At 42.6% G+C, this 26,135-nt stretch overlaps 1 protein-coding gene across 1 annotated transcript in view; it reads left to right on the plus strand.

Annotated features, from left to right (window-relative positions):
- Positions 1-2,169: 2,169 nt before the first annotated feature.
- RIMS1 (regulating synaptic membrane exocytosis 1) overlaps positions 2,170-26,135 on the plus strand; it is a 592,480-nt gene continuing 568,514 nt past the window's right edge. Inside the window, exon 1 of the mRNA XM_065911744.1 lies at positions 2,170-2,333. Coding sequence (XP_065767816.1) covers positions 2,170-2,333 — 164 coding nt within the window. The remainder of the gene's footprint in view (positions 2,334-26,135) is intronic.

Here is a 26,135-nt window from a genome sequence, read left to right on the forward strand (position 1 = left end):
ACTGATAGAGTCAGAATTCAAACTCATATATTGTTCCCTCCTGAATATATACTGGTCTAAGGGAAACAAGGCTAATTCTTTTAAATGAAGAAAAGATGCTGATTAGAGTGCTTTCATCAATTGCTTAATTAGAGGAAAGGGGAAATCTGGCTAGGCAGTAGCAGTTACAAAAAAGGACTAAAATTTTAGGACTATGTGTTTATTTCATTGACAGTCTCATAACTAACATGGCTACCAAAAAGCCAGGCCAAACGGTAAGTTGTTCAAATAAAAATGATGATTATACAGTGTCAGGCACTGCTCTTGGTTTTTTCTGTTGTTCTTGATGCCTCTATTCAGGAAGGCAAGTGAAAAACCACCAGAATGTCCCAAGGCAGGTGACAAAAATGACCACATTTTGAAATCATGCTACAAGATTGTTGGTTGAATAAACTGGGAAGGTTTACTGTGGAGAAAATTGAAGATGATATGATGGGCATCTCAAGGAACTGAGAGATTTTCAGGTAGAAGGGAAATTTAGACATAGGGATAAAATTAAAGGGTAGTGAAACTTATGTTACTGAGATTATTCAAATGGATGTGTCCAGATAAAAACAACACCCCCTTCACTCAATGGGAGATCAACTAATTAAACTCCTAAATTTTATACACTTGAATATTTTAGGGTTTTTAATCATTTATAAAAGCCATCATCCTTATCTTCTTTATTAACAAAGTTAATAAAGGGGCTTGGAGGGGAAAACAAAAACCAAAAAAGAAAAAAAACTAGATCCCTTCTAGAATTATAAAAAGAATTGGACAGGAGAGAAATGTATCAAATTTTCCCAACACCATTGCTAAGAGAAATCGTTGTTCAATTTGAACTCTTCTCTATATTAATTTTTTAAATAAATATATTGACAAAATTCAGTCTCAAGTATTGAAAGCCAATAACATCAACAGTTTTGAAAGGATTGTCTATTTTTGCCTATGTCAGCAAGGGGAGCTCATCCTTAATGCTTATTATTGGGCCAAGCATTGAGCAGAAGCTTCTCACAGTCGGCCGTGGTGGAGTGGTTTTCTTATCTGGGATCGGTGTTTCTTGAGAAGTACCTACAGAGGCTAAGAAGTGAATGCATGATGATAGCAAGCATCATTAGAGGAATTAAAGTAGATAATCCATTGCCAACAGCAGAGAAGTGCAGTTATACGATCAGATGGACTATCCAGAGCTCAAAATGACAAATTAAAGATTCGCCGTGGTGTGGTGCCTCTGGAGGGGGATTTCAGATATATTGCACAGCAGGACCGCAGAGGGTGGGTCAGGGAAGACTGGAAGACCCAGAAAACCCAGTCTGCTGGGGGGGGGGGGGGGGGAGGCGAGGGGGGTGTATCAAAATTATCTTTAAAAACCACATCGTTGTGGCTATGAACACTTGGCCAGTACATGAGAAAGATACGGTGGAGGGGAGGAAATGCATGCCGAGGCTGTTCCGTCCTGTTCCGAACACCATGGGTGTTCTGATAATACTAATGATCCACGAAGAACATGGGGAGCGGGGATGATGACGATTAAGGCAAACCGTGGAAACACAGGGCTGGCGAGGATGGCAGAGACGAGGGAGGCAGGATGAGTCACGGGCCGAGGTACCTGGGCTGGAGCGCGGCGGTGCTCACGCCGGCCAGGGGCGGGGGTAGGGGGCGCGCGGGCCCGGGCCCGGGAGTGGGCGGGTGGGCGCCGTGGGCGGAGCGGCTCGGGGCCGAGCGGCTGGCGGCGGTGTCTGCGAGCTCAGCAGCATCCCCGGAGCCGAGCCGCGGAGACTCCGCCTAAGTGCCACCCAAACTCTCCTCCCGCACCGCGGACGCACGGAGGCGGCCGAGCCGGAGCATCCTCGCCGAGCCCCGAGCATCCTCGGCCCCGTGCGCTCCCGCCCCCGCCCGGGAAGGCTGGGCTGCGGGAGGCGGCCGGGCGCCCGCGCCTCGCCAGGGCCACCAAAACAAAGGCGGCCGCCTCCGGGGCTGGGTGCAGGCGGAGGACCATGACAGCCCCGGCTCGCGCGCTGCCCAGTCCCGCCGCCGGGAGGGCGCCGCGGTGAGCCGAGCAGGGACGCGGCCGCCGCCGGGCGTGGATCCGAAGGTGCGCTCGCGCCGAACCCAGGCCATCGAGGAGGGGCGGGCCAGGCCGCGAAGATGTCCTCGGCCGTGGGGCCCCGGGGTCCCCGCCCGCCCACCGTGCCTCCCCCGATGCCCGAGCTGCCCGACCTGAGCCACCTGACCGAGGAGGAGAGGAACATCATCCTGGCGGTGATGGACCGGCAGAAGGAGGAAGAGGAGAAGGAAGAAGCCATGCTCAAGTAAGCCAGCCGGCCGGGCCCGCCGAGCCTCCCCGATCCCCGCGGCCGCCCGGTCCTCCCGGCTGGGGGTGGGGGCGGGGCGGGCCGGGTGCTGGGTGCGGGCGGAGGCGCCTGCCTGGGGGCCCGGGCCCGAGAGGCCGGGGCAAGGAGGCGGGTGGGGGGTGCGGGACAGGTGTCAGGCGAGGATGCGCTGAGCCCTGAGCCGAGGAACCCGGGGAGACGATGGCTGGGGACCGAGGTGCAGGAGAGGACTGGGTGTGCGGGGGCCACCCGGGGGTGGGTGCTCAGAAGAGCAGATGCCGCCCGAGAGGAAGGAAGGGACCCCTGAGCCGGAGCAGAGGAGGGGCAGGGGCTGAACAGGCAGGAAGGCGAGGTGGGGAAGAGCTGCCAGAATAGCTCTTCTTGCCTTGGAGTTGTTGAGCAGGTTGGGGTTACCCCAGCCAAGGGTGCCAGCATTGATGCAAGAAAGATGCTTGTTTTGAGTGTTCATTTTGCTACTCATTCATCTCGCAGCCCGAGGTTGGGTCTTTTTTTTTAGGCAGTTGCCATCTTTGGTAACCTGCCTCCCTAGCTTCTCTTTAACCTTTGATTCAGGGTCTGCTACACAGAAGACCTGTGTGAAGACATTTTCTTCCCCATATATAATGCCATTGGCAATGCAAAGTTTTTAACAATGGGAGAAGCTGATGGGCACTCTGGCCTGAATAAAATACAGGTTCCTCCTTACTGGTTTCCAAGGGAGCGCCAGGGCCTGCTCCTTCCCGGTGCAAGCCTTACAATAGAGGACTGAATCTTTGCACACATCTGCCCTTTAAATCCCTTCAACTAACCCTGCAACGGACCTCTGTCTAATGCCCCTTTTATCTGGGTTTGGGGAGGGGACAGACTGGTGGCTGGCGATGTAGGCATGGGTGACCCTGTCCTGCCACCTGCCTCAGTCTCAGGCCAACATGCCCTGGGGTGCTGGCCTCCTGAACCTGCTTCCCATCACCGATGATGAGTGGAGTTGGAGGGGACTTCCCCTAGAAGGGTCTCCCAATATTGGGCAAAGTTTTCAACTTGGCAGTGAGGGGCTTCAGAGCCCCGATGGAGATGAGCTCCTTGGAGCCCCAAGTTAAGGCCAGAAGGTGTGTCCAGGGGCAGAAGATTTGTATGAAGAGCCGAAAGGGAGCCTGTTGCATCTGGAGTTAGTGAAGAGAGAAGGAGGGGTGGCAAAAGGGTGATACCCACCCGAGCTTAGGGCAGCTGGGTCCTCTCCCCCGCCCCACCCCTGGAAAGGCCTCCAAAAGAGAAGATGCTGGCACAGGAGGGGGGAGTTTCCTCCTTCTGCCTGGGTGCAGCAGAGGCTGGCAGGAGAGAGCCGGAGGGAGCTGTGTCCCGAAACTGCTGGGTCTCCACCAACAGGGCTGCAGCCCATATGGGGGAGGGGGGCGTTGAGGCCAGCTGTTGGGGCCGATCACAGCACACGGGGAGAAACCCAGTCATCCCTGCCCTTTTATGGTAGACTCCGAGAGGAGCCATTAACTCGGAAGGCCAGAGTTGGCCTGGTTCTATGAAGAGCAGCAGGTTTCTAAATTCCCTGTACCTTCTTATCCAAAAAAAAAAAAAAAAAAAACAAAGACTTTAAGCCTCCCGGCTTGAGGGAGGCAGAACCTTGTTAATCTGCTGCCTGTCCCTGGTGGACCGTCCCTGGCGCTGCAGGCTTCCCCTCTTCTGAGACTGGAAGTAATGGATGGTGTCTGCTGGTCCTGCTGTCTGTCTGTCTGGTTGTCAGTCCGTCTGTCCTCCTGGCCGCCGCCCCTGCCACCTGTTCCAGACATCTCTTCTGCCGGTCAGGACGCACCGTTTGGCTCCCATTTCTTTTGGTGTCCGCCGCACACAGCAGGTGGACGGAGGCCTCCAGCCGCCGGTGGAAAACATGGGAGGCTGCCTGACGGGGTCTGACCGGGAGGGGAGGTGCAGGGCGCGCGGGTGGGCGTCACGCCTCTTCATTGGCTGTTTCAGGGCTGGCAGAGTGAGGGATTCTAGTGGGGAGGGTGCATCCTGGTAGTGATCAGGTCCTACCGGCTTCTATGGACAAATAAAAATGAAAGATGCTGTCCAACTGCTCACGTGGAAAGCATCGTTCCCTCTGCTGCGCCCGAGACTGCTCTCCGGCACACAGCGCTCCTTTATTGCAGATTCACAAAACGTGACAGGGTGTGATGTTCTAGCACCACAGCCTCTGCAACCCCGGGGCCTGAGCACTCTCTCTGTCAATCAGCCTAATGTCTTGGCCTTTCTTGCCCTGGCAGATTGGGCATGCTTTGGAATCCCAGTTTGCTGCGATATAAGTCTGCCCTGTTATCTGCTCATTAGCGGAACAGAGCTGTACTTTTTTTCTAGAGGGCACTTTATGTCTTAAAAACAGGATCCTTAGGGGGTATTCAGATAACAGACCTATGTGGGAACTTAATGACACTCAGTCATGGGTGGTGGCCCTTTGCAAACTTTGCATAAAGATAGATTGTCAAAAAGCAGGAGGCTTTTCACAAGGTTTTAAAATAGTTGTTAAATCAGAGACAGGTTTTTTTTGTGATAATGCGTGGTCATCATAGCACATATCTAAGATATTGCTCTCACAACAGGTCCTACAAAGCTAAACTCCTGGTAACAGAGCATTTAGACTTAAAATTCACTTTAGTCATTACTGTGGAGTCATTCCCTTGGGCTCCCTACCTACTGTGTGTACCTATTGTGTGTTCACAATTTGTAAAGTCAGATGTCAGCAGAGAAGAGATGAAACTGATGGGTGAATATGCCAAAGAAATGTTATACAATATCAATTACAATATATTCATGAGGTTTCATCAGCCTTGACTTTATATTACTGCTTGAATTTGGTCTTGATAATGCCTTTAAATTTTTATAAATAGAAAAGAATAATGAAGCTAATTTCACCTTAAGATTTCAGAAAAGAAATTCTTTGAAATTTATAAGTACTTTGTCATAAAAATAACTCGTTTTGTTGGCAAGGTGCACTAATTTTAGACACCACTGTCATATTACTAGATATAGCTGACTCCTGCAAATAATTTCTAATGGTTTGGTTTATTTCCCTGTGAATAGAAGGTCTTTCTTAATCTTAGGGTTTTGAAGTGTGTTGGTGTGGGTATGACTATGTGTTTTACAAGTTTTTTGGAACCTAACTTCCTCAATGAATACTCCTTGAGGTAACTGTCACCAGACACCAAGAGCCAATATATTACATGGGTTGAAAACTGTGTTATCCTGGGACCTAAATCAAAGAAGATGTCATTAGATCTAAAATCTTATTCTCTTTTTATAAAAGCTTCATAGACAGAAGAGCTACAGAGTAACAAGATGAGAAAAAAAATATATATATAGAAGCAGAAAGTGAAAGTGATGGCTGGAGGCAGGGAATTGAGAATTGTGTCAGAATATTTAATAAAACTACTAACATTTATTGAGCATTTACCTCATATTGGCCATTAACCTAAGTGGTTATTGAAGCAAATGCCAAAGAGTTGAACTGTGTTCAAGTTCAATATGTGTGTATTTGGATTCTCCCAAAGAGCTTGTGTAGAAGGTAAGTTGGGTCATGTCATCCACAGATCCTCATCCTGCCCTGAGAGGGTTCCTGTGGTACCTTGAACCACCTCACAAAACATAGCCCAACCAGGTCCAGACCTTTTATGCTAAGTCCGAGCATAGTTCCCACATGCCACCCTGCCCTTCTACCAAGAAGAAACCTGCATTTCATCCACCTCTTCTTTAAATTGGTGTCTGTTCATCCTTCAGTGTCAGAGAGGGAGCTTGGCAGAAGGTTAGGCTGATTCAAAGGATGAGCTGCTGATTATAGGAGAACCAGGAGATTCATCCACACTCTTAATAGGGTCTCCCAGTGGAGTGAGGGCAAGGGAATTATCTCCAAGTTGACGGTTATAAAAAGCATAATGGAAAGTCCATTAAAGTTGGATCCAAGCATTTGGGGGTTCAAGTTTTAATTTTGCCACTTACATTGTATAAATGTGGGTAAGAAAATTCAGTTGGGATTCTAGGAGGTTCTGTCTTTCTTACAAATCCTGCAATTCATGGTATGAATTGATTTATAAAGGATATTGAGTTTGGACTTCTCCATCTCTCTTAACAGGGAACCTTGCACCCACTAACTCTTCAAACCTCCATAACACCTACTTCCTTTGTGAGAGGAGAGACAAAGGAGAGGGAAGAACCCTCGTACCTTCAGCTTTTTTTCCTCCTTTTTCTCCTCCAACCAATTATAATATTGTGACTCAAAATTCATCCAGCAGTCTCAATTGACAACTGTGAAATGAAAGAATGGTAGCAGAGGGCTTCTGTAGTGAAGTGAGGACAGAGTCCCTAAGAAGGCAGATATCATTTTTTCCTGGACATTTGCATAGACTTTTGTATGTTACACCCTAGAATACTCTCTCATGTTGCTGATCCAGGGGTGCATAAGGGGAAAAGTAAATATTAATTTGAGAATCCTTCTAAAGCACGAGCAGGTGTCTGCCCGGCCCAAGGTGCTGTGTTAAGTAGAAAAGTCTGGGGGATAAAATGTACCCTTTCACCCAGAGTCTAGTCTCCTTCACTCCCCTAATTGGATAAGGTTAAATTTAGGAAAGGTTGTCCCTGAATTATTGTAGTTTTCTGGTTCAACAAAGACCTATCTTAGTAAATATACATACCTAGTACTAGGTCCCAAAATGCTCCTGGAAAAAATTCAGAAAAGAAAGCCTCAAAAAATGACAGTGAGGCGTTATCAAATAGAGGAGAGGGTAAGAAAGATAACATTAATTCACATTTCTGCCAACCTGTCTTGCCTCTCCTTTACCTCTGAGTATTCTCTCTTAACCAGAGGTGAGGAGAACCACTGCTGACGTAAATAGATTCCTAAATCTGCAGTAGAATGTGGAAACCAGTGTGGACTGCAGGCGCCCCTGCTGACTTAAATAGAAACACAGAGTCTTGGGAGTGTTACTTGCTCAACTGGTTAGATGAGAAGAAAGGTTTGAGTTCAGCCTGTGCAGAAAGAGTCAGCTTCCTGCAAAGATATCAAATAGCAATGCCTGCAATAACATTATTGCCCTCCAACATCTGTATATGCTGCTGAGATTACTGTACCATGGATTGTAAAGCCCACTGTATTGCATTCCATTTATCTTTATGGACTGTTTTATATTTTTAGGCAGCCTTCTACATGTTGAGCTATGATAGGAGCTGGGTAGTTTAGAACTTGTCCTGGGAGTTGAGTTAAGTTGGCCTGAGGCATATGACAATGAAAGTAATAGAAGCCAGAACCCACATACATGGACTTCAAATCTTTAGTGTTCTTAAAAGTCTTTTCAAAACTGCATCAAGCTGTGGGTATCGAGGTTAGTTTCCCTCTTCTCTTGGGGAAGGAACTTAACATTTGGTCATGTGGCTGTGTACATTACATATTTTACTCTGCCCCACACCCATCTCCTGAGAGGGCTGTCCTGTGAGTATTCTATTATTGCTATTTTCTGTTAGTGACATTCCCAGAACTGACTTGGTTCCTTCCAAACCCTTGCCTTATGACATTTGATCCTGGATCCAGAAAATAAGCCTAAAAGGAGCAAAAAGTTATCATGTGAAGAGTGGCATTTTCCAACGTTTTCAGAGGACCCCAGGCACGCTCCAGGCTCTGGATCTGGCCCACCCAATGTTCATCTGGATTCTCTGATCTGGCTCATTTGCTCAGAGTTCTTGAATCCCTTTGCACTTTTCCACCATGAGGTTCTCTCTCCTCTCTACTATTGTGATAACTTTTATGTGTTAGGTAGATTATTTCTAACAAGATATCATGTGATAATAAATTCACCAATAAGACCATTTTGTCTGGTGTTAGCGTTGGGTCAGGCACTGGGCTGTTGGTTAGAGTAAAGAGAAAATCTTTTGCTTTAGCCGGATGTTGACTAGTTCCTACCACTTAAAAACTGCCATGGCCAGAAAGGAAGGTGAGCATCAGAGAGTGAGACAGAGCAGGGGACTATATTCAACTCAACACTGTCATATTCCATAGGTGTAAACATCGATAAGTTAACTCATCTGTGCCCTGATTTCTTCCTGTGTAAAGTCGAATTACTAATGTCTGCCTTTCTAACTTATGAGGCTTTAACCTGATGGTACAGGCACCCTTAAACTTCCAATTGCTGTACCGAGAAAGGTGGCATTATTAACTTCACTCTGTAAAACTACAGAAGAGTCCCAAGAGCACCTTTTCCTGTGATGGCTGCAGCGACTAGAGGTCCTGCTGAGATGGGTCCTTGTGGAAGAATCCATCCATCGTATTGTGCTAGCTGGGTGGTGTGACCAGGGCTGCAGCCTCCAGGGTGTGAATTTGGCATCGAGATCGAGGGTAAAATGAGTCCAGGGTTTGACCTGAGGTTATTTTTACCTTCCTTCCATTCTTCTTTCTTTCTCATTAAATTGCTCATGAATGTCTTTGCAGGAAAAGCAATGTGGGCAAAATGATAAAGTTTGAAATGACTAAAAGCAACCCTAATTCAAAAATGAGAAGAGAAATTAGCTTAGGGTCATTCCATCATCTTTTGCTAGAAAAAAAATTGGAGAAATAGACTGATGATTTTAGTTTCACCAGATTTAATTAATTATTCACTGTAAATTAGCAGAATATGGGGCCATATTCTTGCCAAGCAGAAGTTCCTGTTTCATGTCAGTTAAGTGTTGGGTACAGAATAGATTTAAATATGGTATGTGTTGAAGAACGTTCTAAGATTCTGTGGTGGATGTCTTGGGTTTTTTGTATTTATTTTCTTATGCTTTTGTATCAGGCTTATGTACATTTATTATGATCTAAGTAAGTGTTCTGTGGATGATGAGAGGGGAATATATTGCAGAACTGACATTAACTTTTAAAAATTTGTTTTAGTGAAGTACAATGTTGAGTTAACTTTTGTTGTAGAGCAAAGTATTATATTTATATATATATATATATCAGTAACAGCAAATTTATTTGTATGTATATTATTTTTTATATTCTTTTCCATTATGGTTTATTACAAGATATTGTATAGTTCCCTGCACTGTACAGTAGGACCTTGTTGTCCATCCATGCTGTATATAATCCTATATATAGTAGTTTGCATATGCTAATCCCAAACTCCCAATTCGTCCCTCTCCCGCCCCCCTCCCACCCCTGACAACCACAAACCTGTTCTCTGTGTCTGTGAGTGCGTTTGCGTCTTGTAGATATGTTCATTTGTGTTGGATTTCAGATTCCACGTATGAGTGATACCATATGGTATTTCTCTTCCTCTTCCTCATTTACTTCACTTAGTCTGATAAACTCTAGGCCCATCCATGTTGCTGCAGATGGCATTATTTCATTCTTTTTTATGGCTAAGTAATATTCCACTGTATATATGTACCACAGCTTCTTTATCCGTTCCTCTGTTGATGGACATTTAGGTTGCTTCTGTGTTCTGGGTATTGTGAATAATGCTGCAGTGAATATTCTGATACATGTATCTTTTCAAATTATGGTTTTCTCTGGGTATTTGTGGGGCTTCTCTGTGGCTCAGTGGTAAAGAAGCAGCTTGCAGTTCAGGAGAAGCAGATTCAATCCCTGGGTTGGGAGATTCCCTGAAGAAGGAAATGATGACCCACTCCAGTACTCGTGCCAGGAAAATCCCACAGATGTGAAACCCTGGCTGGCTACAGTCCATGTGTCACGAGTTGGACACGACTGAACACCTGAGCACACACGCACTAGATATGTGCCCAGGAGTGGGGTTGCTGGATCATAGGGTAATTCTATTTTTAGTTTTTTGAGAAATCTCCATCTCTCTACAGTGGCTACACCAATTTACATTGCCACCAACAGTGTAGGAGGGTTCCATTTTCTCCACATCTTCTCCAGCATTTATCATTTTTAGACATCTTAATGATGCCCATTCTGACCAGTGCTAGGAGATCACCTCATTGTAGCCTTCATTTGCATTTCTCTGATAATTAGTGATACTGAGCATCTTTCCATGTGCCTATTGAACATTTATATGTCTTCTTTGGAGAAATGTCTATTTAGGTCTGCAGAGTTAGCTTTAGATATTCTGTAATCTGTTGTTAACTTGTGAAAACTTTTCATACACATGAACATTTATTTAACTATAAAATAAAATATCAAAAAGGAAAGTGGTTATATATGTTGGTTTGCCCAGGATAGTATCTGTTGTTGCCAATTTCATCCTATAATTAGAGCTAGTACCTCTTTCTCTCAATTTTGAATTTCAATCTGAATGATAACTTAAATTATCTCCCTCTTTATAGATTTTGCTTTCCCCGAACCAAATTATTCATTTAGAACTTCAGAAAGTCAAGTAATTAACTGTTATAAAATATAGAAGTTAGTAATTATCAATAAGTAACACAGAAGGTGTAGACGTAGAATCTTGAAAATCATTGTTTGGTAAATGGAAAAGCATTTGCTGAGAATCAAGTATTATCTTTTGTGGATTCTGAGTGAAATGCTACATTTAATGACAAAGGTGAATTTAAAGGTTCAAAACACTTTTTAAATAACAGTAACTAGGAATGCAACTATATGCAGTACTCTCTCTATGAAGATTTTTCTCTGGGACTTGCAAAGGAGCAGCCTATGGTTTAGAGAAGATATTTAACTAGATTTTAGGAAGTAGTATTGTGATAATTCCTCTGTATTGTATATAGTAAAACAAGATAATTTTATAGAAAGTAAGTTCATGAAATTTGAAAGCAAATGCTTAATTAGATATTAAAGAACCATAATGAACCAAACATATATGTTTATGTAATATAAAGTATAATACTTTGCTGATGATTTCCATATTATTTAGTACCATATTTTCTGTATTTCCCATCATTATGCCAGATGATTATCCTCTATTTTTGTGCAGCAGCACTCAGTTGTGTCTGACTCTTTGCGACCCCATGGACTATACAGTCCATGAAATTCTCCAGGCCAGAATACTGGAGAGGGTAGCCCTTCCCTTCTCCAGGGGATCTTCCCAACCCAGGGATCGAACGCAGGTCTCCCTCATTGCAGGCAGATTCTTTACCAGCTGAGCCACAAGGGAAGCCCAGTTATCCTCTGGGAGATGCCATTATATTCAGATAGAGAAGAGATATGAACTGTAAACCAGTTAAGGTATTCATGCTGTCTTGTAGGTGTCTTACCAGCTTAGCTTCTTTTCATAGACTTTGATTCATGATCTGCATATTCACAAATGAGGACTAGTGTAATAGTGGTTATTGATGGGGTTTTCTGTCTGTATTTGCTCAACTTTATGTAGTCTATTAAATTAGTTCCAACTTACGTCCTTGTACCCGAAGCATTCTTGATCGATGTTTGAGCAGTGTTCTTAATCTCAAGCACATTGCGTTATTTTAAAGTTGTAAGTGATGTGTGCACAAGTGTCATGTGACACATTTTTCTTGTTTAAACATAGCTCTTAACACACGAGGAGGAGCTCTTTGTTCTCTTTTCAATTTATGGGGTTTATATTTTAGAAAAAATAGATGGTATATGAAATATCTAAGGAATGCATAAATCAATGTATCAGGTCTTTTTAAATATGGAGTGGTATCCCAGGTAGTTCAGACAGTAAAGAATCTGCCTGCAATGCCAGATACCTGGGTTTGACCATTGGATTGGGAAGATCTCCTGGAGGAGGGCATGGCAACCCACTCCAGTATTCTTGCCTGACAATTCCATGGGCAGAGGAGCCTGGCAGGATTACTTTGGGGTCGCACAAGGAGGAACATGACTAAGCAACTAACACTCACACTCACACGCATCCACATTCAGAAGTTCTATCCAGGTCAGAAAGATTAGATAGTATCTTAGTAGAAAGAGATGAAAACAAAGTAAAGTAACCCAGTGGCTTTCTTTTTATTTTTCACCCAGCTTAGCAGATTTATCTGCCTTAGCTATCTCTGTCTTGTAATATATTGAAGCTTAAGCCTTCTTTCCTAACCCCCTTTTTTTTTCTGCAGAAAAACATGACATATCTTACATCCTGTTATCTGAAATATAGGACTATAGGTATCAGCTGGCTAATATACTTTAGATATTAAACTTTTTGTAACAGTAAAAATTATAAGAGAGTCTGTTTTGATATTCTTCATGATAATCATGACGATTGTCATAAAATGTGATTTGGAGAAATAAAATAACATAAAATCTTCTTATAATTAGGGTGAATACTTCAATGTACAGATTCTTTGTTCCCTAGGCCAAAAATAGTGACCTAATATATAGCAGTCTGAAGTAAAATCTTGATACCTGTCTTAAAAAGATTGTACCATCTGAATATTGTTCCAGACATACGTATTAGAAAGGGATTTCATGGTATTTGGAGCTTCAAAGGTCTGAGCTATAATATTCACTGTATGATAGATAATCAGTCAGGTGACTTTCCAGTCCTGCCTTCTAGAAAGACAGCAAAGTGGAAGATTCCTGGAGGCACAGGTGCAATTTTAAAAAGTCAGAGTCCAAATGGATAAACAAGGTCCTGCTATAGAGCACAGAGAACGACATTCAACACCCTGTGATAAACCATAATGGAAACGAGTATGAAAAATAATGTGCATATATGTATAACTGAATCACATTTCTGTACGGTAGAAATTAACACAACATTGTAAATCAGCTGTACTTCAGTAGATAATTTTTTTAAAAAATTAAAAAAGAAAAACATGGTCCTGGCCATTGGAGTCAGATAAGGTAGTGTCCATCTTAGAAAACGTGACATATATACTTTGGAAAAGGCTAATTAGGTAGCAAGACCAATTGTGCAACATGAGTGGAGGTTATAAGAGCTGGAGGACTTTTGGAAGCTCCCTCTTGCCCTTCCTTCTATAATTCCATTTCCTTCTGATTTGCCTTCTTCTGTGTGGTTTCTGGTCATGAACTCAGTCACACTTATGTGTTAATGATCTCAAGTCTGTATAACTACACTGAAATTATCTACTAAATCCTGAATTCACATACCTGACAATTGCTAAATTGTCTCCACCTGGATGCCCCATGGGTGCTTCAAACTGAGTGTTACCCTTCATCCATTTCTTGACTTTCTGCATAAGCCCTACAAACACTTGTGTGAGTCTTGTCTGTGTGGGTAGATCACCATTGCAACCCCTAACTCACTGTGTTGTCAAAGCCGTCAGATTCAATCGTCTGACTGTGTACACTGTCACCTCAGCATCAGCCCTGAGAGCAAGGACATTCTCGTCTGTGTCTGTCACATAAACACAGAGCTTGCCTTGGGATAGGTACCTGGATTTCTAAACTGTGTGCATGAATGAATGAGCACATCCGGAGGATGTGGGGCAGAGGAGTCATCTAAGGCTGCTGGATAGATTCATGGGGTATGAGTAGGTGGCTGGAGTGGGAAGTTTATTTTAACCAGGAGAATTCTATCAGCATATTCTGAAAGCAAAAAAAAAAAAAAAAAAAGAATGAGCTGTGTGTTTTGACTCTTGAGAGAACCATGTTGGCCAGAATTTATGAGAAGAACATACTGGTTGTTAGATATTACAAGGTGAAATTGAAGTAAGATTTTCAGATGATATGTTGTACTCTTAATTTTCATTCATGGCTTTGTGAAGGACAGCATTCTGACAGTGTTTGAATGCCAGTGTCGGAGGATGTAAACAATACATTTTAAAAAGTAATCCTCTAGACAGACAAGCTTAATGGAAACATTTCCTTTGAATTCAAACATTAGTAACTTCAGTGAGCATTTAAAGCATAATATGGATTCTCTGATTTGATACTTAGAATTAGATCAGATGCTTATGACTGTAAACTTTGTGCTTTTGTGAAGTGTTATATTTTTAATTAAAAAATGCTTTCTGGTTAAGTCATCTTCTAACCTTTTTTTTTTTTAATTTGAAATATAGTTGGTTTATAATGTGTTGGTTTCAGATGTAGAGCGAAGTGATTCAGTCACACACACACACGTGTTGTTTTTCAGGTTCTTTTTCCTCATAGGTTATTATAAAATATTGAATACAGCCCCTTGTGCTACCCAGCAGTCATTGTTGATGACCAGTTTTATGTCTATATTAATAGTAGTGTGTATATGGTAATCCCAGTCTCCCAATTTTTCTCTCCCCTCGCTTGCTCTTTGGTAACCATAATTTCATTTTCTGTTTCTTAAATAATTTCATTTGGATTAATTTTTAGATTCCACATATAAGTGCTGTCATTTAATATTTGTCTTTTGGGCTTACTTAGAATGATAATCTCTAGGTCCATGTACGTTGCTGCAAATGGCTTTATTTCATTCTTTTTAATGACTGAGTAGTATTCTATTATATATATGAAGCACGTCTTCTTTACCCATCCTCTTCCAAACTTAAACTCCTTGAAGACAAGAATCCTCTCTTACTCATTTTCCTATTCCCGCTGCCTGACCTGCGGCCGGTAAACAGAGGAACCTCAGTAAGTTCTGCTTGAGCTGAGCAGCATGGCCTGCATGCTGAGGATAGGGATGCACTCGTCTTTGACATAACGCAGTCAGACTGAGCTGGAATGTGGACGGGAGCTTAGAGGCTGCCTTGTCTAGGTCTGGCAAATATTCAGAATGCACAGACAAATTCCTGAAGCTAGAACAGTATTGCTGATAAATGTCAGATGCCCCAAAACCCTTCTGCATGGAGTATTCCAGACTATCAACTGATGAGAGTTGCAATCAAGATAACACATTCTAGCCACTGAATATTTATTCCAGCTCCAGTTTTAAGATGAGAAAACTGAAGCCCAGAGGTTGTTTCAGCTTTAATTAGTAATTAGCTAGAGAGTTAGATTGGAGAAGGCGATGGTACCCCACTCCAGTACTCTTGCCTGGAAAAATCCCATGGATGGAGGAGCCTGGTGGGCTGCAGTTCATGGGCTCACTAAGAGTCCTGCACGACTGAGCGACTTCACTTTCACTTTTCACTTTCATGCATTGGAGAAGGAAATGGCAACCCACTCCATTGTTCTTGCCTGGAGAATCCCAGGGATGGGGAAGCCTGGTGGGCTGCCGTCTATGGGATCGCACAGAGTTGGACACGACTGAAGTGACTTAGCACCAGCAGCAGAGAGTTAGGTATAAGACTTGGGGTTTTCTTTCTCCTGGTCCAGTGTTTTTTCTGCTGTCACACTCTCTCCCGGTGGTTTCATTTTAACTACCATCAAATACAAAAGATTATTTTTCTCAAATTTGGTTTGATTTGTCTGCTCTATATGGTTATATCCTGTTATAGAAAACTCCAAGGAAACCTCTTATTTTGATGATTTTTAATTTGGTTATATTTAATATTACTCATAGTAAGTAGGTCATTTATAGGGATCAAGACATACTTTATTTAAAGATTGCATTTTCAGTGGTATTTGTTGCAATTATATTTAAGTTGCATTAATAATTATGAACTATGATCATTTTATTTTTAATTTTTAATACATCTTGAAAGAGACAGTGTTTTCAGTATGCAGTAATTTATTCATTATTCCAAAGAGCTTTTCCTACCATGCATTTGAATTATATACAGATTAAAATCATGTTTTGTTTTTTCAGTAGGAAAAACCAGTTGGTCTTTGTTCACTGTGAGAACTTTCCTTGGTTCTCTCTCGTCTGGAGGTTTGGTTTCAGTTAGACTTTGGTTGGGCTTCCCAAGCGGCGCTAGAGGTGAAGAATCTGCCTGCCCACGCAGGAGACTCGAGGGACACAAGTTCCATCCCTGGGTCGGGAAGATCCCCTGGAGAAGGAGATGGCATCCTGCTCCACTATTCTTGCCTGGAAAATTCCATGGGCAGAGAAGCCTGGTGGGCTGCAACCCGTGGGCTTGCCAAGAGTCAGACACAACTGAGCAACTGAACACACACACGCAGACTATTGGTCAGTGACCCAAAGAAAGAATCAGTAGGTTAGGGAAGAGGGCGGCATCCTATATATAGATCTGTGAACACTCCCACTCATCAATCCATCTGTACTTACACACCTCACACCCACACACCTGAAAACGTATTCTTTCTATAAAGTCTTTTTTAAGGAGTTTAATTTTATCTCATTTAGAGAATTGGCATGATCTAGACATTCCTCACTTACTTTTTTGCATTACATAATTTCATTTATTTTTATATTTTATTTTATGGTGGTAAAAGTCATATAATATAAAACATGCTATTTTAACCATATTTCCTATACAGTTCAGTGGCACTAAGAATATTAACATTGTGTACAACTCTTGCCATCATCCATCTCTCAAAATTTTCACTTTCCTGAACTGAAACTCTGTCCCTATTAAACAGTAAATCCCCATTCCCCCTCCCCTCCACCTTGAACCCCAGCGCCAGGCACCTCCCAGTGTTCTTTCTGACTCTACAAATTTGACAATTCAAGGTATCTCATGTAAGTGGAATAAAACAGTATTTGTCTGCACCTAATGTATACTGGAATGCACTTTAAGGTTATCTTAATATATGACCTACAAACAGTTGTTCCTTCTTTTTTTCCCCTTACAAAAATACAGTATTTTTGTAAGCACAACCTATCCTGTGAATTTTGCCTCAATGAGCATTCTGGAAGAAGCAGTCCTGTTTCCATATGTGCCCACCCTGGCCGTAGTGATTGGACTAAAGATAAAAGATATGATCCAAGTCCAGATGATTCATTGACCAACCAAGATTTAGTAAGGTTCTCTTTCAAAATGAAAATAAGAAACAATCGGGGAGTCAAGAGAGTGAGTGATACCCATTCAGTTTTTCTTGGAACAGAAATGGATTGAGCACTTATGATATGCCATGAATTGTACAGAAATTAAAAGAATTAGCCAGAGTCCATGCCCTTTGCAGGGGGAGATGTATTTCATTTAAGTCAGAGTATCTCTGATAAATGCAACACAGGACAATACATGATCCTTTAATAATACAAGCCAGGAATTCTGATTGAGATCAGGCTGGCCAGGAGTGGAAGTGACAGTGAGATTGAACTAATATCTGAGGACGAGGAGGAGTTTGTGAGGCAAAAACGGAGGGAGGGAATAAGAGGGTCTCAGGTGGGAGAGGGAGGGGTGAATCTGAAAAATTGGATGGAAACCGGTGTCATGGAAGAGCAGAAAGATGGCCTGAGAGGGTCTTGGAGATTAGAAGCCTAACAGTATGAGTTCTTCCAGTTCATGTAATAGAGGTTTATATTCATCTGAAGAGCCAAAAGACTTTGAGGAGAGAGATGATATAAGCCTATTAGTATTTAAGAAGATCCGTCTGGCTCCAATATCTAGAAATGATTGGGTGGAGCCCAGGTGTGTGTAAAGACTTGGGGAGGCTATTGCAGTACTCCGGGTGAGAGATGTTAGAAGCAAGGGCTTTGTGCCAAAATGTTAGAATGGAGAGAGATTTGGTACGCCAAAGCCACATTTTTTATCCTTTTAATATCTTGAAAATGGGTTAACTTCTGACTTGTACCACCAGAAAGGGAGATCCTATACCTTGTCTTGGTCATTTTGCTTCTGCAGACTGGAGGTTTGGACCTTAGAAGAAAGATGGTTGGAAATGCAAACTCCCAGTGAGTCTTCTCTGCACAGGTGCCAGAGATGCTACAGATGAAGATGAGTGATTAGATCTAGAGCAGGAGAAAACCTAGGAATTAGCCTTAAAGAAACTTTACCTTTCAAAGCAGAAAAGCAACAGTAACCTTGCAAAGGTATTGTAGAGAAACAAAGGATAAAACTTTGGAGACATCTTGTTACACCACGCAAAAGGGAAGAGAAAATTTCAAGGTTGATACAGCACTTTCGCTAGGATGCCTAAATGGAAGGAGACTGGCAGCATCCAGTGCTGAGGAAGGTCATGAGGGACCAGAATGCTCAGTTACTGTCTGTGGAAGCATAGTATAGCCCAACCACTTCAGGAAACTCTTTGGTCATTGCTGTAGAAGTTAAACATGCTTTTATATTATGACCTGGCAATTATTTATGCCATTCATAGAGGTTATAGAAAAGAAATGAAAACACTTCACAAAAACTCTTTTACAAGAATGTTTAGATCAGCTTTCTTCATAATAGCTCTAACTGAATTGGAAATAGCCTAGATATACACCAGCAAAAGGATGAACTAAAAACCTGTGATATATTCATCCAATGAAATACTAACCATCAAAGAACAGGAGTAAACCACTGGTACATGAACACACATATGAATCTCAGAAGTATCATTCGGAATGAAAAAAGCCAGACACAAATCATGCAGACCATAAAATTCTATTTACATGAAGCTCTGGAACACACACACCTAATCCATGTGTTAGGAGCTAGCCTGGCATTCAGCTCTGATAGCAGGGCTGAGGGGTTGACAGGAAGGGGATAGGAGGCAATTTTCTGGAGGGATAGAAATGTTCTGTATTTTTATAGAGTGTATATTATATGTGTATATGCACTTCTCAAGACCAATAAATTGTACACTTAAGATCTATGCATTTCACTGTATGTAAATTATATCTGAATTAATAGAAAAGGAATTAGCTGAGACAGACAATACAGTGAGAACTGATAAATAGCTATTAGAGTCAGTAACAAGAAATACCACTGTGACTTCATAAAATACACACACATAGCTGATACATGCATTAATTAGCATGGAAAAATATTTCTGGAAGTTTGGGAAGAGGGACATAAGGTATATCAGGGGGTCATGGGAGGCAGGCCCAATGTGGGCCTCCTTTAAATGGTGTTTGAATAGAATATATGTCCATTAGCAGAAGAATGGAAAAGGAAGTTGTGGTACATATACACAATGGAATATTATTTAGCTATAAAAAGGAAAGCGTTCGAGTCAGTCCTAATGAGGTGGATGAACATAGAGCCTACTGTTCAGAATAAAGTAAGTCAGAAAGAGAAAGACAAATATCATATATTAATGCATATATATGGCATCTAGAAAGATGGTACTGATGATCCTATGTGCAGGGCAGGAAAGGAGACAGACATAAAGGACAGAGTTTTCAACACAGTGGGGGAAGGAGAGGATGGGATGACTTGAGAGGATGGCATGGAAACATATGCATTAGCATATGTAAAACAGGTAGCAAGTGGGAGTTCGATGTATGAGGCAAGGAAGCCAGCAGTGCTCTGTGACAACTTAGAGGGATGGGTGGGGAAGGAGGGAGGTTCAGGAGGGAGGAGGTACATGTATGCCTGTGGCCAATTCATGTTGATGCATGTCACAGGCCAGCGCAATATTGTAAAGTAATGATCCTCCAATTAATAACAAGATGCCAAAAATAAAAATGTTGATGGAAAGAATATAGCGAACAAGATGGCTAGAATAAAGGAAGGTATACGTTTGTGACTGGAAAGATGAGAGACCTTATGTCTGATGGTTTCTGTTTTTCTGGGAAGTAGGATTGAAGTCATCTTCTGAGAATGATGGGAGTTGGAGATGTGAGGGTGAGGAAGAAATTCTGAAATATTTGAGGTGGAAAGCAGGATTGTAGATTTGCACAAGTGTCCAGAGGAAGCCACAGCAGGCCATGTGCAAGAGGAGTCAGTGGTGGGAATAGTTTCAGGTAAAAGGCGTGGCTGCTGAGAGAGGCCTTCTGGCTCCCAAGTGAAGAGGCTTTGGTCCTGACCTCTGGGCAGAGTAACACTGAGGCTGTCTGAACTCTTGGCTGTGAGATTTGATCTTATTAGAGTAGGTTTCTATTTCTTTGAGCCGAAAGAAAGCCATGATTAGGACTTTCTAGTTCTGCTTCTTTCTGAGCTAGAGATACCAGCTATTCTCAAGTCCGAATCTTTAGTTTTCACATTCTGAGAGGATATTTTCAATTCAGTTATGAGTACATATTGGGCTAGCCAAGATGTTTCTTTGGATTTTTCTGTAACATCTTACAGAAAACCCTAAAAGCTGTTTGGTAAACTCACGTGTGTGTGTGTGTGTGTGTGTGTGTGTGTGTGTGTGTGTGTGTGTGTGTATGGGCTTCCCTGGTGGCTCAGACAATCTGCCTGCAATGCAGGAGACCAGGTTCCATCCTTGAGTCAGGAAGATCTTCTGGAGAAGAAAACAGCTATACCCATTCCAGTATTCTTGTCTGGAGAATTACATGGACAAATACCTGTGAAGAGAACTGAAGGGCAAAGGAGAAAAGGAAGGATATTCCCATTTGAATGCAGAGTTCCAAAGAATAGCAAGGAGAGATAAGAAAGCCTTCCTCAGTGATTAGTGCAAAGAAAGAGAGGAAAGTAATAGAATGGGAAAGACTAGAGATCTCGTCATGACAACTAGAGATACCAAGGGTGTATTTCATGTAAAGATGGGCACAGTAAATGACAGAAATGGTATGGACCCAACAGAAGCAGAAGATATTAAGAAAAGGTGGCAAGAATACACAGAAAAATTATACAAAAAAGGTCTTCATGACCCAGATAACCACAGTGGTGTGATCACTCACCTAGAACCAAACATCCTGGAATGTGAAGTCAAGTGGGCCTCACTACAAAGCTAGTGGAGGTGAATGGAATTCCAGTTGTGCTATTTCAAATCCTAAAAGATGATGCTGTGAAAGTGCTGCACTCAATATGCCAGCAAATTTGGAGAACTCAGCAGTGGCCACAGGACTGGAAAAGGTCAGTTTTCATTCCAATCCCTAAGAAAAGCAATGCCAAAGAATGCTCAAACTATCACACAATTGCACGTATCTCACATGCTTGCAAAGTAATGCTTAAAATTCTCCAAGCCAAGCTTCAACAGTACATGAACCGTGAATTTCCAGATGTTCAAGCTGGTTTTAGAAAAGGCAGAGGAACCAGAGATCAAATTGCCAACATCCGTTGAATTATTGAAAAAGCCAGAGAGTTCCAGAAAAAACATCTACTTCTGCTTTATTGGCTATGCCAAAGCCTTTGACTGTGTGGATCACAGCAAACTGTGGAAAATTCTTAAAGTGATGTGAATACCAGACCACCTGACCTGCCTCCTGAGAAATCTATATGCAGGTCAATAGGCAGAAGCTAGAACTGGACAGGAACAACAGACTGGTTCCAAATCCGGAAAGGAGTATGTCAAGGCTGTATATTGTCACCCCGCTTATTTAACTTATATGCAGAGTACATCATGAGAAATGCTGGACTGGATGAAGCACAAGCTGGAATCAAGATTGTTGGGAGAAATATCAGTAACCTCAGATATGCAGATGACACCACACTTAGGGCAGAATGCAAAGAACTGAAGAGCCTCTTGATGAACATGACAGAGGAGAGTGAAAAAGTGGGTTTAAATATCAACATTCAGAAAACTAAGATCATGGCATCTGGTCCCATCACTTCATGGCAAATACATGGGGGAAAAATGGAAACAGTGAGAGATTTTTATTTTGGGGGGCTCCAAAATCACTGCAGATGGTGACTACAGTCTTGAAATTAAAAGACACTGTTCCTTGGAAGAAAAGTTATGACCAACGTAACAGCATATTAAAAAGCAGAGAAATTACTTTGCCAACAAAGGGCCATCTAGTTAAAACTATGGTTTTTCCAGTAATCATGTATGGATGTGAGAGTTGGACTGTAAAGAAAGCTGAGTGCCAGAGAATTGATGCTTTTGAACTGTGGTGTTGGAGAAGACTCTTGAGAGTCCCTTGAACCACAGGGAGATCCAACTAGTCCATCCTAAAGGAAATCAGTCCTGAATATTTATTGGAAGGACGGATGCTGAAGCTGAAACTCCAATACTTTGGCCACCTGATGTGAAGAACTGTTTCCTTTGAAATGACCATGATACTGGGAAAGATTGAAGGTGGGAGGAGAAGGGGATGACAGAGGATGAGATGGTTGGATGGCATCACCGACTCAATGGATGATATTGAGTAAGCTCTAGGAGTTGGTGATGGACAGGGAGGCCTGGTGTTCTGCAGTCCATGGGATCGCAAAGAGTCAGACATGACTGAGCAACTGAACTGAACTGAGGAGCCTCATGGGCTACAGTTCAACTGAGTGACTAACACAACAATAATATATATGCGTGTGTGTGTATGTGTGTGTGTGCACTTATGCAAGCCTTATTTGAAGTCTCCATAAATGAGCACTGTGCTATCAAAAGTCATTGTCTTTCTCCTCTTCCACATACCTCTCTTAGTTTATGTTCTTTCCTCTCTCTCAGGATGCTCCTGTTTATTTGAGTTGAATGCATTTGGGGACACAGAATAGAGAGTGACATGATTTGCTTCACATCTTTACCGTGAGGGACAGCCTGGGACACACGATGTGATGGGAAAATCTCTGAACACCTTAGTTTGACTTGTTTCCCATCTTTGTGGTTAGAGAGCCATTTAGGTTTGCTGTCGGTCAGACTCCCTAGGAACAGACTCTGAGATGGGGATTCTTGTGCAAGAAGTGTATTAGACAGTGCCTTTGGGATTGACATCTGGATAGGAAGGAAAGCAGCAGGTTATAAAGAGAGAGAAGCTGGATTGTAGTGCAGGTCCAGTAAGACCCCGTCAGCCCCTTGGAGGCAGTGATGATAGTTACATTACTCTTGCATTGAATGATCACCAGACTCATGCCCCCCAGGCCCTGGGACCTGGCCATAGGAGAGCTGGCTCTTTCAAAGGGAGGGTTGCCAGTTAAGAACATTCCCTACATGTACCCATGATGAATGGGGCATCTGGCCAGCTTTGGGCAGCATCCACTTAATAGTTTTAGCTGAAAATCAAACTAAGAAATTTGGTGAATTAAATATTTTTTAACTGCCTGAAAATTTAAGGAAACCAAATGCTATATATGAAGTCATTTAATGAGGTAAACCTATGGTTTATGAACAAAATTGAATATTTAAATCAATTTTGAGACTTCCAAATTGTACATCTATTTGGAGTTTGACAATATCACCAGAATATTAAATTATAAGTCTGTTTATAGGTTGAAGGCAGGAGGAGAAAGGGCTGATAGAGGATGAGATGGTTGAATGGCATCACCAATTCGGTGGACATGAGTTTGAGCAAGCTTTGGGAGATGGCGAAGGACAGGGAGGCCTGGCGTGCTGCTGTCCATGGTGTTGCAAAGAGTAGATGCAACTGAGTGACTGAACAACAACAAAATAGAACGTTTAAAAATTCCTGTGAGGCAGTGAATAAGATTTGTAGAGGGTGGTTGACTTCACTTGGGAAAGATATCTCTGATTTCTTCCTGCATTTAATTGGAAAGGTGATCCTTCATAAAATCTTAGTCTGTATAATATTTTTTCCCACCAACTTTTCCATAGACAAGGCAATTGACCTGGTACCTCAAACAGTATGGAAGATATGCAATGACAGGATTTTTATCCAGTGACAAAAGTTTTGAGACAACTGTGATGCATAGGTTAGGGGAAGTCCCCTCCCCCTATTTAGACCGTTTTCCCCCAAACATCCTTACCTCATCCTCTGACGTGTGTGCCTCTAAAGCACTAAACTCTGTGGACCACTTGTTATCTGTAAAAACAGACAGTTGAATTTTAGAGATCTACCCAGGGTTCAGCCTGAATATCCTTATTAAATTAAAAGTGTATATTTGCCAAAAAAAATGAACCAAGCAACTTTCCTGGCTTACCATAGTAAAACCTCATTTCTCACGAGTACAGCTCTGTGTGGGTTGAGTGGCCTCTTCTGCAGGGAGGTAGTGCTCTCTGGACCACGTGGCCACATCCAGGGAGGGGATGGATAGGTGAGGTTGAATGGACCCGTGTCACTGGTGTCCACGGGCCACTGGCAGGGGCCAGGCAGCTGTGAGAGAGGGGAGGAGCTGTGGGAGAGCATGAGGACCTTGGATGAACAACTTAAAATGACTTAAAAGTCAGTGTTTTATTAACTAAGCTACTTGATGCAAAACAGAAATGTTACTTTCCTCAATATAGAATTATTAACCCGTTGAAGATAGATGTCAGTCATCTTCATAGATGTCAGACTCATGGAATTGGAGTCGAAAGGGGACTTCAGCATCCAAATCAGAGGTTTCCACACTGTATCTGGAGGATTTTCCCCAGACTTTGGGGAGTGATAGTGAGCAGATAAGAGAAAGTTGGTGAACAGGGTCTGAGCACATGGATGCTATATTACCATAGTGCCTGCTTTAACCCCAGATCTCGACTTCAGCTGCGTTATAGTTTGCAATTTGGGTATCTTACTAAAAATAAAAACAGTTTTGCAGCTAAAGGAGATGTCTGAAAACCTCTCATCCATTCTGATACTACTCCTTTCATAGCTGTGGAGGTTTATTCACCCATTTAACCAATATCTCTGAGCACTTGCTATGCAGCAGATGCTGGCGTAGGCTGTGAGAACAGGATCCCTGTCCTGCTCAAGAGAACACTCTGACATGTCCCACAGAGCGCCAGTGCCCCCAGCATCCGAGTAAGATCTAGAACCCACTTCCCTAACTCTCAGCCCTGACTGAAATTACAGTAACTTGTGAACTGAGAATATTTTGAAGACTTCCCAGAAATGACTAGCTCTGGAGTGTCTATACTTCCCATGGAAGATGGCATCTGTCTTGGAGAAAGAACACTAAACCCCTTGAAGTTTTGTTTTGTTTTTTTTTTAAAGTCCAAAATATGAGCATCGTTTAGACTTCCTTTCTTTCTCACTTCTAATATCTAATTGACCAAGGAATTTTCCTCTCAGAGTCCAGCATGCACCCAGTGCTGCATGCACGCTAAATCGGTTCAGTTGTGTCCAACTCTTGTGACGCTATGGATGGTAGCCCACCGGGCTTCTCTGTCGATGGTATTCTCTAGGCAAGAATACTGGAGTAGGTTGCCATGCTCTCCTCTAGGGGATCTTTCCGAACCAGAAATGAAACCCACATCTCTTACCTCTCCTGCACTGGCATGAGGATTCTTTACCACTAGCACTACCTGGGAAGCTGCATGCATCCGTTAGGACCAAGTATTATCATTAACAACCAGCATTTGTCCCTGGAGCAGAGGGTGCTTGCATGCACACTTGGTATGTTCTTACTCTGGTGCTATGAAGTCAGTAAGTAAGACAGTTATTACTACTATTTGTATTTACATTAAATAGAGAAAAAAAGTTATTTAAGTGAAGATTACACAGAACAAGCAGTGAATGCTCCATGGACTTGGGAAATAAACTTCATTATTATATGTTATTACAACCACATGAAATGCAAGTCATAAGGGTGAATCTCTCTGAGTGTGCGCACTTACCACTCCTGTGGCAGGAATCATTGTGGGGTGCAGAGGAGGGAGAGCTTAAATGTGTGAATTTCAGAATCAAAGCGGCCTGGGTGTGCATCTCAGACGCTGGGGCCGGCTGTGTGATCTCCATCAGCCATGTTTCCCTCCAAGGTCTTGTCTGTGACACAGGGCTGGTGGAGCAGTAACTGAGAGAGCAACAGTTACGTGATACATTTGGTGCAACTCTTCATCCAAGGGCAGCGCTAACAGCTTCAGGCTGTCATAATCGGCATTTGTAACAGTGTGAAGGTACATAGTACTGTGCGCCCAGTGTTCACATATCTCTGAGGATAAAGACAGGTGCAACCACACTGTGTGATCCCTGTTCCAGCTCCAAGGTACGGAACTCACTGTGTTGATGCTACATAAAGGAATTCTGAATCACAATTGGAGCCTCTTTCTCAAGTGCGCTGAGCCTGAATACCCTATTCATTGGTGTGGTTTTAGCACAATTCAGTTACCTGAGCTTTGGGAACACACAGAAGAAGGGGATGCTTTTTTATCCAATGTGGGCAATATCCTTATTTTAGCGGCAATTTGAAATAGGT

The sequence above is a fragment of the Muntiacus reevesi genome, chromosome 19 (genome assembly GCF_963930625.1).
Source record: "Muntiacus reevesi chromosome 19, mMunRee1.1, whole genome shotgun sequence".
NCBI classification, from domain to species: domain Eukaryota; kingdom Metazoa; phylum Chordata; class Mammalia; order Artiodactyla; family Cervidae; genus Muntiacus; species Muntiacus reevesi.